This window comes from Vulpes vulpes, chromosome 16 (assembly GCF_048418805.1).
Source record: "Vulpes vulpes isolate BD-2025 chromosome 16, VulVul3, whole genome shotgun sequence".
Taxonomy (NCBI): domain Eukaryota; kingdom Metazoa; phylum Chordata; class Mammalia; order Carnivora; family Canidae; genus Vulpes; species Vulpes vulpes.
Window position 1 is genome coordinate 83,464,058 of NC_132795.1, and position 13,594 is coordinate 83,477,651.

At 33.7% G+C, this 13,594-nt stretch overlaps 1 protein-coding gene across 3 annotated transcripts in view; it reads right to left on the minus strand.

Moving 5' to 3' along the window:
* PSME4 (proteasome activator subunit 4) overlaps nucleotides 1–13,594 on the minus strand; it is a 107,508-nt gene that overhangs the window by 38,505 nt on the left and 55,409 nt on the right. For all 3 annotated transcript variants that reach the window (XR_011997945.1, XR_011997944.1, XM_025992782.2), the window contains exons 19-26: nucleotides 13,204–13,361; nucleotides 11,732–11,827; nucleotides 4,470–4,525; nucleotides 2,871–2,927; nucleotides 2,612–2,667; nucleotides 2,422–2,520; nucleotides 677–739; nucleotides 440–535 (exon numbers count right to left, since the gene is read on the minus strand). Coding sequence is in view for 1 of the 3 variants with exons in the window: in XM_025992782.2 (XP_025848567.2) it covers nucleotides 440–535; nucleotides 677–739; nucleotides 2,422–2,520; nucleotides 2,612–2,667; nucleotides 2,871–2,927; nucleotides 4,470–4,525; nucleotides 11,732–11,827; nucleotides 13,204–13,361 (681 nt within the window). In the remaining 2 variants the exon portion in view is untranslated. The remainder of the gene's footprint in view (nucleotides 1–439; nucleotides 536–676; nucleotides 740–2,421; nucleotides 2,521–2,611; nucleotides 2,668–2,870; nucleotides 2,928–4,469; nucleotides 4,526–11,731; nucleotides 11,828–13,203; nucleotides 13,362–13,594) is intronic.

A 13,594-nucleotide genomic window follows, 5' to 3' on the forward strand; every position in this document is an offset into this window, starting at 1 on the left:
GGAATTATATAGTCTTCACAGACTGCCAATCACAACATGATTTGATTAAGTGGCAGTAATATTACACTAGCACTATCAACTTTACATAAAAAAAAAATGTTGAGAAGCAATAACAAACAGTAAAACGGAACATTATTTTTAAAATACTAAAATTAGCTTGAAAATATTTCCAATTTGAAAGGTGTTTTCTATGCTAGTAAATTATTATTATTATTATTACTATAATAAGTAGCCTCCACGCAGGGCTTGAACTTACAACCTAAGATCAAGACCTGAAGTGAAATCAAGAGTCAGACAATCAAATGAGCCAGCCACCCAGGCACCCCACCAATACATTACTTAAACTTCCTTGTTAGTATTTGAAATGAGGCTATTTAGATTATGCTGCAATAAGATGGGAAAGTGGGTCAGGGAAGGGGGCAGAGGGAAAGAGCCTTACCTGACTGTATGAACTTGTAGATAAACGAAGAAGATCTCGGATCATATCTTGATGTATCCTTTTGTACTCACAACCCTCAACGGTCAGTGTTCGTAGCTACGAAAAGAAAGCAAGGTAAAATCAAATCTCAAAGTTTTTACTAAAAAAAGTTCATTTAATTATGAAGTAACACAAATAATTACACATTCATCTGGAAAATGTTATTTAAAAAAGCTATAAATTTTTAAAGAGATTTACCTCATGCTGCAACATTACTCTGTCAATCAAAAGCGCTCTGATATGTTGTTTTTTCCCATGGAGCTAAAAAACAAAGTATAAGACACTTCAACATTGTCCCTAATTGACTGCACCAAGGGTTCCCCTGAATCCCTTACTGAAAAATTAGTTCAGTAAAGGTTCATGCTGGACTGGTAGGTAGTGGAGGTATTTCATTTATTCTAAAGTGACCAGGCTTACATTAAAAGATACTATTTCAATTAATTTCATGGCTAATAGAAAATATCCCCTTTAAATAGCTCATCCAACATCCTGGTTTTCTCTGGTAGTTTATTAATAGGAGAGGAACTTCGCAGGTCCTTATTGAAACTACATAAACAGACTACTAAGAAAATGTTCTTTTATGCTCTCCCCTACCACTCAATCTTCTAATCCAGTCACTAGATATCTGGAATAATCCTATCACTAGATATCTGGAACACAAACATTGCTCCTCTTTCACACCTTTATCTCACTAGTCATCACGTCTCCACAATTCCTTCTTTTTTAAAACACCTTATTTCCATCCCAATGACAGTGACTTGATTCAGGCTGTGTTTTTCCATCTGACTACTATAACAGCTTCCAGTCTCAATCTCCAACTGCTTTGTTTTTTTTCCTCAGTGGTGACAGAGCTTCTCAAAAGTCATTGAATTAGACACTGATCTTTCCAATACTCAAATCAGACCTCCTTCAGCACCTTTAATGACTCCTCAATGCTGAATATAAAACCAAAGCACTGCCTTGGGAGAAAACTGTAAACAACCTAGGGGCACCTGTCTGGCTTAGCTGGAAGAGCATGTGAGAGCATGTCATTCATTCATTCACTCATTCATTTATTTATGAGAGACAGAGAGAGAGAGAGAGAGGCAGAGACACAGGCAGAGGGAGAAGCAGGCTCCCTGCAGGGAGCCCGACACGGGAGTCGATTCCGGGCCCCCAGGATCATTCCCTGGGCCGAAGGCAGTGCTAAACCGCTAAGCCACCCAGGCTGCCCAAGCATGTGACTCTTGATCTCAGTTCCAGTCTCACACTGGGAATAGAGATTACTTAAATAAATAAACTTAAAAAAAAAAAAAAACAACCCAAAACTATAAATGACCTAGTTGCCTCCTGCCATTTCTGTCCTGTAGCCACCATTTCCTAACGCATGCCATGTTTTATGTCTCCCTGTCCTTTTACATGCCATTCCCTCTGTCTAAAATACACAGTGATTTTTGCTTAAACAATAAATTTCCACAATCTTTTTAACTCAACTTCAATAAAAGTCTCCTACAGAAAAACACTGCTATCAACATCAAGTGGCTGGCTTAAGTATCCTTTCTTCCTTGCTCCTGAGAAACTTGTACTGACCTCTCCTGAACACAGGATAATACCTGTGTAAAACATATTTTTCTGAGACCTCCATAGAATGAGATGCTTTAAATCTATGCCTGTGGACAATTCCTCTTATCCCTTATCCCCTCAAGTTCTTACAAGGCAGCCTTCCATATTATTACACTTCATATTTCCAATGAGAGTTCAGAGAGTCTCCTGGAAACTCAAAGAAGAGTATGAGGAAAATATTTTTTTCCGGATTTTTTTGATTATACCAAGATAGAATATTTTAAAATCGATTTCTACTTACAGAGAAACTTCCTCTGTATGCTGAATATCGCTAAATCAAGTGGCTTTATCAATATTATACACTTTAAAAAAATTAATTCAGTTTTTAGGCGAAAACTGACCCGATTTTCCATTGATTTCTTTACTAGGTTAAAGCTTTTCCAACGAGAGTCAAACTCATGCTTGTGAGATCCTTGGAACTGCAAAAGGTCTCCAATAATCTGTCAGAAAATTTCAAATTTTTTATTTACAAGCCATCATGTCAAACCTAGTCACATTAATAATCATGCAACTATTAAAGGATAATTGTACCTTTATGATAAGAAACAAAGACTTGGTATCATCTTCTGAATTGTTAAGTATGTGGTCTATAATAGAAGAAAAAGGATTTTGGTTAAAATATTCTGAATTACTACAGGACTCTTGATAAATCAGGAATCTATTAGTTAAGGAAAAAACTACTGCCTGATATTCTATTTAGAATTTAAATGAAGTTACATAAAAGCACATATGCTATAAAATTCCTAAATAGTTATTAGCAAAAGTAAGTTAAATGCATATGTGTACTTACTAAGAAGCTTCCTTATGACCCTAGCAATTGCTTCTCGGTGGTTCTCTCTGGATAGATCTATTTTTCAAAAAATGAGACAGGGCATTTAGATACAATGAATGCTCCCCCGACTGTTCAAGCTTATTTCAACAGTTTACGTCAAGAATAAATAATGTATCCAGGAAAAAAAACAAATGAGTCTGCCTTTTTCATAGTTGGGAGTATGAATGAATTAAAATAATGATGCAGAGTAAATTTGAAAACCTTTACATTTACGAAAATCTGCTTATAAAACTACTTGGGTAGGCAAGGAAGAGGGAGAAAAAAAAATCTTTGCCAATATTTCAAAGGCTCTATTCACTAATTAGAGATCATAAGTGCACAGAATTCCTTAATTGGTTATGGGTGACCCAAATCAAGCAAACAAAATTTACACTTTAGGAGTTAATTCCACTCTTAATCCAACAAGTAATGTGCTAAATTTCTATTAATGTTAGGCTCAGAACATTAAATTAACACAGTGTTTTAAATATTTATATGAAATTTAATCCACTATGATAGGGAGACACAAACACAGAATAAAGGTTATAATATTCCCACATTCTCATCAAGTATAATGTATCAGTTCTAAAACAATGCTAAACATAAATGAACATGATGATAATATGAAAATCTGCCTCTGCATTCAGAAAGCATACAAATATTTATTTACCAAAAAACCCCCAAAACAACAAAAAAAATTTATTTACCTGGTCCAATTTCTTTTATTAGCTATTCTTTAAGTAATTTTCCAGTTTCTCCAGGAAATGCAAAGATAGCTATTGTGTAATTAACTAATATTCATTTTATATATAAAATGAGACTAGGAGAATTCTAAGTATATACTGTTCCATTTCAACTTTTTAAAAATTTTAATTCTATCAACAATTAACATATGGTGTATTATTTGTTTCAGAGGTAGAGTCCAATGATTCATCAGTTGCATGTAACAGCCAGGGCTCATTAAATCACCTGCCCTCCACCTTAATGCCTATCACCCAGTTACCCTATCCCCGACCCCTACAGCCCTCCCACGGCTCCCCACTAGCAATCCTGTTTGTTTCCTATAGTTAAGAAAGTTTTGCCTCCCTTCTGATTTCGTCTTACTTTATTTTTCCCTCCCTCCCTATGATTCTGTTTTGTTTCTTAAATTTCATGAGTGATAGAACTGTCTTTCTCTGATTGACTTATTTTGCTTAGCAATAACACCCTCTAGTTCCATCCACATCATTGCAAATTGTAAGATTTCATTTTTTTGATAGCTGGGTAATATTCCACACCCGCCCCCCAATCTTTATCCATTCATCTGTCAATGGACATCTGGGCTCTTCCCATATTTTGGCTAGTTTGGATATTGCTGCTATAAATATTGGGGTGCATGTGCCCCTTTGAATCACTGTTTGTATCCTTTGGATAAGTACCCAGTATTGCAATTGCCGGGTTGTAAGGTAGCTCTATTTTTAACTGTTTGAGGAACCCCCTTCCTGTTTTCCAGAGTAGCTGTATTAACTCTTTTTTAAGTTAATTTTAGTTCAGTTTAAACTGTCCATAAAATTTTTATTCAGATTAGAATTTACATACCATATTCAAGTCCAGTATATAACTTTGTCTCTTCCAAGGACACCATACTTGGTACCCTGTATAAAAACAAGAGTGCTTGTATTTATTAATAATACCAATAAAAATGATTAAAGGGAAAAGTGTCATTGCTAGAATGTTTAAATCAAAACAAAGATGATGCTCTTTTAAACAAACAGATTTCTCATCTTCAATATTCCAAAACTGTTTACTCTGTCCTTCTGAAGAGTAATGCTATCTGTCCCAGTAAGGACAGTATTATTCATCTTAAACAAAATGCTAATTAAATTTAGTTACTTTATGGGGGAAAATTCACCACCCAAATAAACATAATAATAATATTCAATATTCAAGTGTAAAAGCTTAAACCCAATGATAAGCATTTATATATACATTTATGCAAAGAAAAGTCATCTTTATAATAGTATAAGAAAGGTTAAAACTAGACACCAAAAATTCAAGTCAAATTTTATTATAGAATACATAGCAGACAAACTTCTTAAATAATTATCATCCTTCCTCTTAAAACCACTCAAATTGATCTCTCCTAACACCTGCAGTAAAATGCCATTAACTTCTTTTGGAAGACAATTAGATATAAAAACACTGCATTTCCCAATTAAAGATCTGCCACAAAGAATTATGTTAACAGAACCAGACTCAGCTAGTTAAACTTATTAAACAATTAAGTCACTTTTAAGGTATGTAAGAACAGATTTTACTAGGGAATACGAACCTTTATATCTGAAATCTAAATTTTCTTCCATGAAAAATACAACTTTCAACATTTAAAAATGCGTATCAATTCAACAACTTTTTATTAAAAAAAGGATAGTACTTTCTAAGAGGAAACAGGCACAAATGCCAAGGAAACATGGGATAAGCTTATCCAATAAAAAGCTAATTATTATAGATAGAAATTTTATAGTGATTACTCATCACTCATGAACTACACAGCATTTGTAATGAAGAAAAAACTATTTTTAAATCAACATACCCCCACCTATATTGTACTTTTTAAGTTGAACTAAGCAAGTTACCTCTATCTTAATGTGTGGTAGTTATGAATTCTTGGATTTATCTAAATGGGTAATAATATTAAGATTACTAAACTGCCAATTATTTAACTATGTTCCTCACCATAATCTAGGGCCTAGGATGGCAACGATAGTGTCTCATGTTTCAAACCAAGCCTAAAGAGTATAAACAAAGAATGGTTATATTTTATAATATAAAATAGTAATTTGCTTTTCAGAGACTTTGAAGTTCTAATTCAAATTCATAAAATTTGGTTTTCATTCTATAAAGCTTCTGCCTTTGGCAACATCTTGCAAACTTGAGCACTCTGTACAATTGTATATGATTAAATAAATAATATATATATGTATCCAGAATCTAGTCAGTTAAAAACAAAATCAGATTCCGGGGCGCCTGGGTCGGTTAAGTATCTGTCTTCGGCTCAGGTCATGATCCTGTTGCCGCCTGCCACTCCCCCTGCTTGTGCTCTCTATGTCAAATAAATAAATAAAATCTTGTTAAAAAAAAAAAATCAGATTCTTTTACAACAATGAACTTCAAGGATCCAACATCTCTACTGATATTAGATTTCACCACCAAAGAGAAAGACTGCTCAAACAGTAACAAGCAAAAAGCGTAAGACTTTTACTCCCACCCATTCATCCTTCCCTCCCTGTTAATACCACAGGAAAATTCTTGCCATGAATTATCATATGAGAGTTGATATCTTCTCGCTGCTGCTACAAATATCAGTAGTTATGTAAAGTAAGAATACTATTGTACCCTACCCAGTCTGTACCTAATTCCAAATAATACTGAACCAAGCATGCATTTTAGTCAAGTCATAAAATTGTTCTTACACGACATAATAACGCAACTGCTATAGTAAACTATTTTGAACTTTTAATACACACACACACACACACACACACACAACCGTAGCTATCAAAAAAAAGATTAATTGGGAATTTGAAATGTTTTGCTTGTATGCATTTCTGACTCTAGTAACAGCAAAATTAATAACACTAACTTTAATGACACTTAAAAACAAGCCTCATCTAAGAGCCCTGATGCTAATTTTTAAAATTCATGTCACTCTGAATTGCTTACCTACCAGAAAATCTGAAGAAATATTATTGCTGATTTACAAGTGTTTTAAAATATCTCAACCTAACTGGGATTTTGAAGTATTAAGAAGTACATTTAAATAAACTCAGCTTAGGCTTTCCTTTTGGAACCTGAATTAAAACAGATCTTTCATATCTCAAGTGTATAAGGCATCTGGTTAGACACGTATTTCAGCTTTATTTGTTCTTAGCTGTCACAAAATCCTTTTATGTTTATTTATCTAAGATTCAGTTTTAATAGTTCCTTTCTTCTCTAACAAATTAATTCAACTCTGGTTGGACTGACAAGTTTTACATGAAATGTTTCTCAGCAAGCGTTAAATACGTATTTATACTATTTCCTCTGGTCTTCAGAAGAATAATTTTCTAAAAGAAATCTCTATCCATCACCCAAATAAGACTTTATCATTATATCTTTTTGTGGCCACACTAAGTATACAAGTGCTGCCCTGGTCTTTGATACTTAAAACTGCTCAACACTTTTAATTATGCACATAATCTTAACTGAACATATTTAAAGTGCCATCAACAGTTACAGATGTGCGTTCTGATTTAAAGCTATAGTAGAAATATATAGAATTTAAATCAAATACCATCACTGCCCCACCCCAAGTGAAATTCATTTTTCTCATTCACTGGTGCATTTTACAAATAGTAATAATTTGACCTCTGGAACTAAATAAAATTCTGACAATTCCTACACAATATATTTTTTAAAATATCACTTATACAATAATAATGTTAAATCAGCTTCAAAGCTTCAAAGCACCAGACAGCACCTGGCCACCTAATTTATAACAAATTTTGTTCAATGTTTGTGCCACCAAAAAAAAAAAAAAAAGACCTAGAAGTTTTCAACAGCTATGTTATTTGTACCACTAGATGGCAATCTTCTCCAGATTTGATTAGAGCAGAACTAAGAAAATAATCACTGGTGGGAGAGAAAGGATGGTGAAAAGGGAAGAAATGACTAATAACAAAAATAAAATATACAATGCAAATCCATTATGCAAACGAAGGCTAGGTGAACTGTCATGAAACAAGTGCAAACAATACTTCTCGTCCATAGGTGGAGAAATACTTCTTGTCTACTCTTCCCAATCATCCCCCCACCCCAAGAAAGCAAACATAAAAGGTATAAAACCAAGCCACTAATACTAACAGATTTTGTTTTCTATTCAAGGTTAAAAGTGTTTCACAAGAAACAATTGGCCTATTTCTGTGTTGTTATCCAATTCGATCCTAGGCATCAATAATAGCTATAAACACAAATGAAAAGCTAACTCTTTCTCTACCATGTGAACAAAAGGTTGCTAGGTTTAAAATTAACTCTGAGCATAAGAACTATTTCCATGTCTGACACACAAGCTTTTAAAAATCAATGAAAACAGTCAGAAGGTGAAATAAGGAGAAAACAGGGTTACTCACCGTGGAGTAGTAACTGTTTCCTTTTCTGTGTGCAGCTCCCCCAGCAGAGCTGGGTAGTTTCCTGGAGGTGCCAAGAGAGGTTAGCTAGCCCTGCCCCTCATCGCAGAACAACACATCCTTTCACATATTAATGAAATGGTCTCAAGTCTTAGACCTTAACTATGAAGTTTTCTTTGCCCGAGAAGTTAGTAAAAGCTGAGATCCTTAGAATGATTTAACTAAGAATGGCTTAACAGATCTATCAGAGGAAAGGGGGCACAAAGTCAAGAAGAAATATCGGAGATGAAAAATGATGACTCCTCTACCTTGAGTAACCCTGTTTGTATAGATGTTAGTTTTCTGCACCCTGTGATAGCTGTTAGACCTAGAAGATTATAAAGAGTGGACTGCAAAAGGAGAAATTAAGGACGATTTCAGGATTAAAGGCAAGTGTCCAAAATTCCTGTGTGACCCTGCAAAGACATAATCCAACTTCCACATCTATAAAGGTAGAACTAGGAGTATAAACTATACCACACATATTTCTATTCAATCATTAACTAAAGGTTCCAACAGCAAAATAGGTTCCATTTTAAAATTCATTCAGCAACCTTGGTATCTGACAAAACTGCCAAAAATTCAAATTGTACTAAAGAAATTTACACCTAGTTACACTCAAGGGTCCCTGTTTTACCCATCCTTTGAAATGGTAAAATTTATAATATATACAACAAGATACTTAGTAATCCTATATTGCAAAGGCCAAAAAAAGTACAATGAAGATACCATTAGGTTTATCATGTACTTTATACTTAGGACAATCAACTCATCTAAGTTTTTATATTTTTTCAGTCTCTAATACAATGCACAGAAAATTGGTTTTCACATTTAGTAGCCATTTACTTAAACAATGGGATTCTAAGACTATGCCATATATTCTCTTAGGAACTAAGTCAGATTTTCTTACAGGAAAACTGTAAGAACTGAACCAAGTTTCCGGTCTCATTATTCCAATTTTCCAGAAGACAAATACTACTAACATGTGCAAGGCAAACTTAATAATGAAAGATCTGACCAAAAAAATTAAGCAGCTAGAATGTTTTTACCTCACTGAGATTTATCTAAGAAAAATAGAAGACTAATTTTAAAGAAAACTAAGTAGCTATGTGCTTCCAAAAACTGGTCTAGTATTTCAGAAAATATATAATTTCCCACAATATCACAGCCAAATTATTATTAACAAGAGTGACTTCCTCAGGCACCTTCGGCATTACACTAACTAATGCACTTGTCACAATTCTGTTTCCTTTTCTCCCCCGCCCAGTATATTTTATTTCTTATGGAGACCTGCTTCTAATAACCTCCAAGAATTATGCTACAGATATTCTTTCTTCACACTAGGAGGTATGATTTATTATCACAGAACAATGACAACATCAATTGAAATTATTTGATTAGTTTTTTTTAAGTTTTATTTAAGTAATCTCTACACCCACATGGGGCTCGAACTCACAACCCAAAGGATCAAGAGTCGCAGGTTCCTCTGATTAAGCCAGCCAAGTGCCTATGATTAGTTTTACCAAATCAATTTACATTTAGAAATTTTTAACAATTATAAACCTATATTAGAATAAGCACTTCCAAAATTTAAAAAAGCTAACTTTATTTTATACTTTAGTGAGAACTAATTTGCTATTTGCACAAAATTGAAATCTTATATAAAGAAAATAAATGTAAAAGGTCATACATTGTCAAAATAAGTTAAAATTTCAGATGAAGGAGATACCAGTTAGCAATTGGCTTTAAAAGAAAGGATTCTGGTAAGAATTATTTAGAAGTCCAGGAAAGATTTTATAAACACCCTCTTTGGCAATTCAAAGGCAAAGGGCTGCTCATTAATCTTTGATTCTACTTTGTAAAATTATCCCTGCCTAAATGTAACTAGTCAGAGTCCTAAAAATGTGTATTGTTCAATGATTAAGACAATTGAAGTTTTTGTTCTTATTCTATTTCATTATTATGTATTATTAAATATATCAGAAAATAGTTCATATTTATACATTTAAGTTATTAAATTATATAAACACTATATATGTTTATATTGAATACAATTTTGTGTTACTTCATTGTATCTTATTATATTAAATTTTCACTCTGAAAGTGAAAATTCTGAAATGTAAAACTTTCAGTCTAAATTATCTTTCCTTCTCAAGTTTTCTGGGAAAAACCTATTAAGGAAACTCAGGATCAAATTTAAAGTTTATAATGTTTAGTAATATAGGCAAACAGTCTACTCATTTTTATTCCACAGAATTCATAAAGTGTTTATAATATGGTATTCTATTCCTTATTGAAAATGCATTTCATTATTTACAAACCTAACTGGTTTTATCATAACCAGATATACAGAACTTTGGTCTTGATGCGCATTTATTATAAAAGTGATAAAGACCTCACTTCAATTCACTATTAAAGTGCACATGGCATAAACATATTCATACTGAAATGAACTGCAACAGAAACCTCTCAGTCTCCTGAGTGGACCCTTCAGTGGTGCATCCTAAGGATCACTCAATACTAAAAATCCTCTAATCATATATACAAAAGATACATGCTTTTGCTCTTAATTTGTTATATTAAGTTACCGTATTTCTTACTGTCAATATGTTCAAGCAGAGCTAAATTTACTGATGAAATAAGTCTGTTATGTACGAAATCGGTTTTTAGCATGCCATAAGAGTTCAATTCTTACCATTATTACACACTATTAAGATCATCAGGAAAATCAAAACCATTTCTATAAGTCTCTCAATTTTTTTAATGTTTAAAATCAATCTCTCTTAAAACGAACTGTTGTAAAACTGCCCCTAAATCAAACTATAATACTGATGAAAACCTAAAGTGCTTTCAAAGAACTCAGCAAATTCCTAGACAAACTTAAAACAGATTTCCTTACCTGAGAGGACCCTACTTCCCCTCTCAAATCTAACGAGCAATCTAAAGTTCAATGCCTAGAAACAGTTTTTAGAGTGAAATAAGTAGGAATCATGAGAAAGTATGACTCCAAACAATGATCATACAAAATATGGGAAAGACAAGCAAGCCACATTTTAAAACCACTCCTTGAAATTTCTAAGATTTTTGTTGCAAATCAACAAATAATTCTTCCCTTTGTGTTTTCTGAGGGGGCAGGGATTACTTACTCGTTTTTCCGTGATTTTTCATGAACATGCTCAGCAATGAGATATTGATGTTGAGAGAAAATGATCTAAGGTGGTATATTGAAACTAGATCCGAAAATAGCATCTAACTAACTAAAAAATGAGCTAAGGTTACATATTGCTGATTTCATTTAAACTCAGTTTTTTCAACTTAAATGACTGTACTAACAATGGACTAAATCAAGGCATTCATTCAAAATAGTGACAGTCTGAAAGCACTTAAATTCATAAAAGCAACTTAGTAGAATCTAAAAGCTCAAAATAACACTTGAAATTATCCTATCCTGGTACCATACGGAAATCTGATTAAAGCCTTCAAGTATATAGGCCTAAATTCTGTCTCAGGTATTTTTGGTCTAACAATGACAAAAAGGTTAAAGTGATACAGAAAAAACAACAATAACAAAACCAGTGACTCATTATGTGACTAAGACTTAATATATATGCCAAATGGCAAAACAGCAAAATATGTAAAGTAGTTATTTTTACTTACAAGTTAGTAACCGGCTCTCCTTTCAATGGAGGTAGGAGATTTCCTGAGCCAATCAAACAGTTGTGCACTATAGTCAGACTCTGTAGAACATCATCTCTGAAAAAGATAAAAGGTATTTTGTATTTTAGAAGACTCCAAATCCCTGTATAACAAAAGGTCTTGGAGAGTCTAGGGTGAAGTATAAGAACCTTAAATGGGGATATATAAAATTAAGGCCAAGGGACTCCTGGGTGGCTCAGTGTTTAAGCATCTGCCATTGGCTTAGGGTGTGATCCTGGAGTCCTGGGATCGAGTCCCTCATTGGGCTCCCTGCATGGAGCCTGCTTCTCCCTCTGCCTACATCTCTGCCTCTCTGTGTCTCTCATGAATAAATGAATAAAATCTTTAAAAAAAAAAAAAGGCCAAGAAGTGGCAAATGTCTTCACTTTACCCACTTAAAAATACGTTATTAAACAGGCTCTAAATAACCAGAAATAATACCAACTGATTGCCCTTTGTGAATCAATTCTGAACGTAATCACCTATGTACCCTAACATTACTACCATTAACAAAAACAGAAAATAGTACTACAGAAGCTCTTCCAGCACTGTCCATCTTTTAAAAATGGACTAGCTAATACATTTACTCCAAAAAGTAGTTCAGACATCATCAATCATACTTCTTTCTTCCTCCAACCCCATTCCTACTGAATTTGCTTATAAAATTTCCTGGTATTTCACACACAGTAATTTTCTTACTATTATTTAAGGAACTTCCAAAGATTCAAACTATAAAAGTTTAAGGATCTTAAATAACTATGTTTTGTTAAAGCCTCTTAGGAAAGAAAAAAATCTCAGAGATAATTCACTAGGTAACATAATGTCAATAACATGAATTACAAAAACAAAAAAAAACAACAAAAAAACAAAAACAAAAAAAAAAACCACCCAAAATCTAATCTAAATCTAGAAAAACAAGCATTTCCTTTTTTTTTTTTTTTAAAGATTTTATTTATTTATTCATGAGAGACACACACAGAGAGAGAAAGACAGACACAGGCAGAGGGAGAAGCAGGCTCCAGGCAGGGAGTCCGATGTGGGACTCGATCCCGGGACTCCAGGATCACGCCCTGGGCCGAAGGCAGGCACTAAAACGCTGAGCAACCCAGAGATCCCAAAACAAGCATTTCCATACACTTCCCAAAAGATGCACAAGTGAAATTACTAAGCGAATCACAAAAACCAGACTAGAAAAAAAAAAAAGAGCTTTTCTATTTAAAAGGTTTAAGTATTAAAAAAAAAAAGGTTTAAATATTATGACAAAATCTGTATTATAAATTGTATTAAATTGTTTTTTAATTATATGTAGGGCAGACATAAGGACCCACTGAAAATGAATATATCAGATATGTCACAGAGAAAGGGAAAGGCATCATATGTTTTTCTCAGTCTGCAACCATATTAATACTATATGATTCTAAAAGAAAACTAACCTAGACATTTCAAGTTCTCCATCACCACAGTGCTGGAGTTTGATGAGCTCAGGCTGAAGAAAAGAGTCCAATAGATAGAAGGCAAAAGCCACTTCTTCTGAAGAAGGAACATGCCACTGGATGCCTAGATTCCACAAGTCCCCTGGTTTACCCCAGTCCTAGAAAAGAACAGCATTTGTTCATCAAGTTGAGAAGTGGAAAACAGAATATATACACCTAACTTAAAATGTCTTCCAGAAAGGAGTGCCCAGGTGGCTCAGTTGGTTGTGCTCTCTGAGGGCTGAAATCGAGGCCATGTCGGGTTTTCATGCTGGGCTGGAGCCAGCTTAAGATGGTCTCTATGTCCTCCCCCACCCCTTTTCTCTCTCTCTCTCTCTCTCAAGAAAAAAAA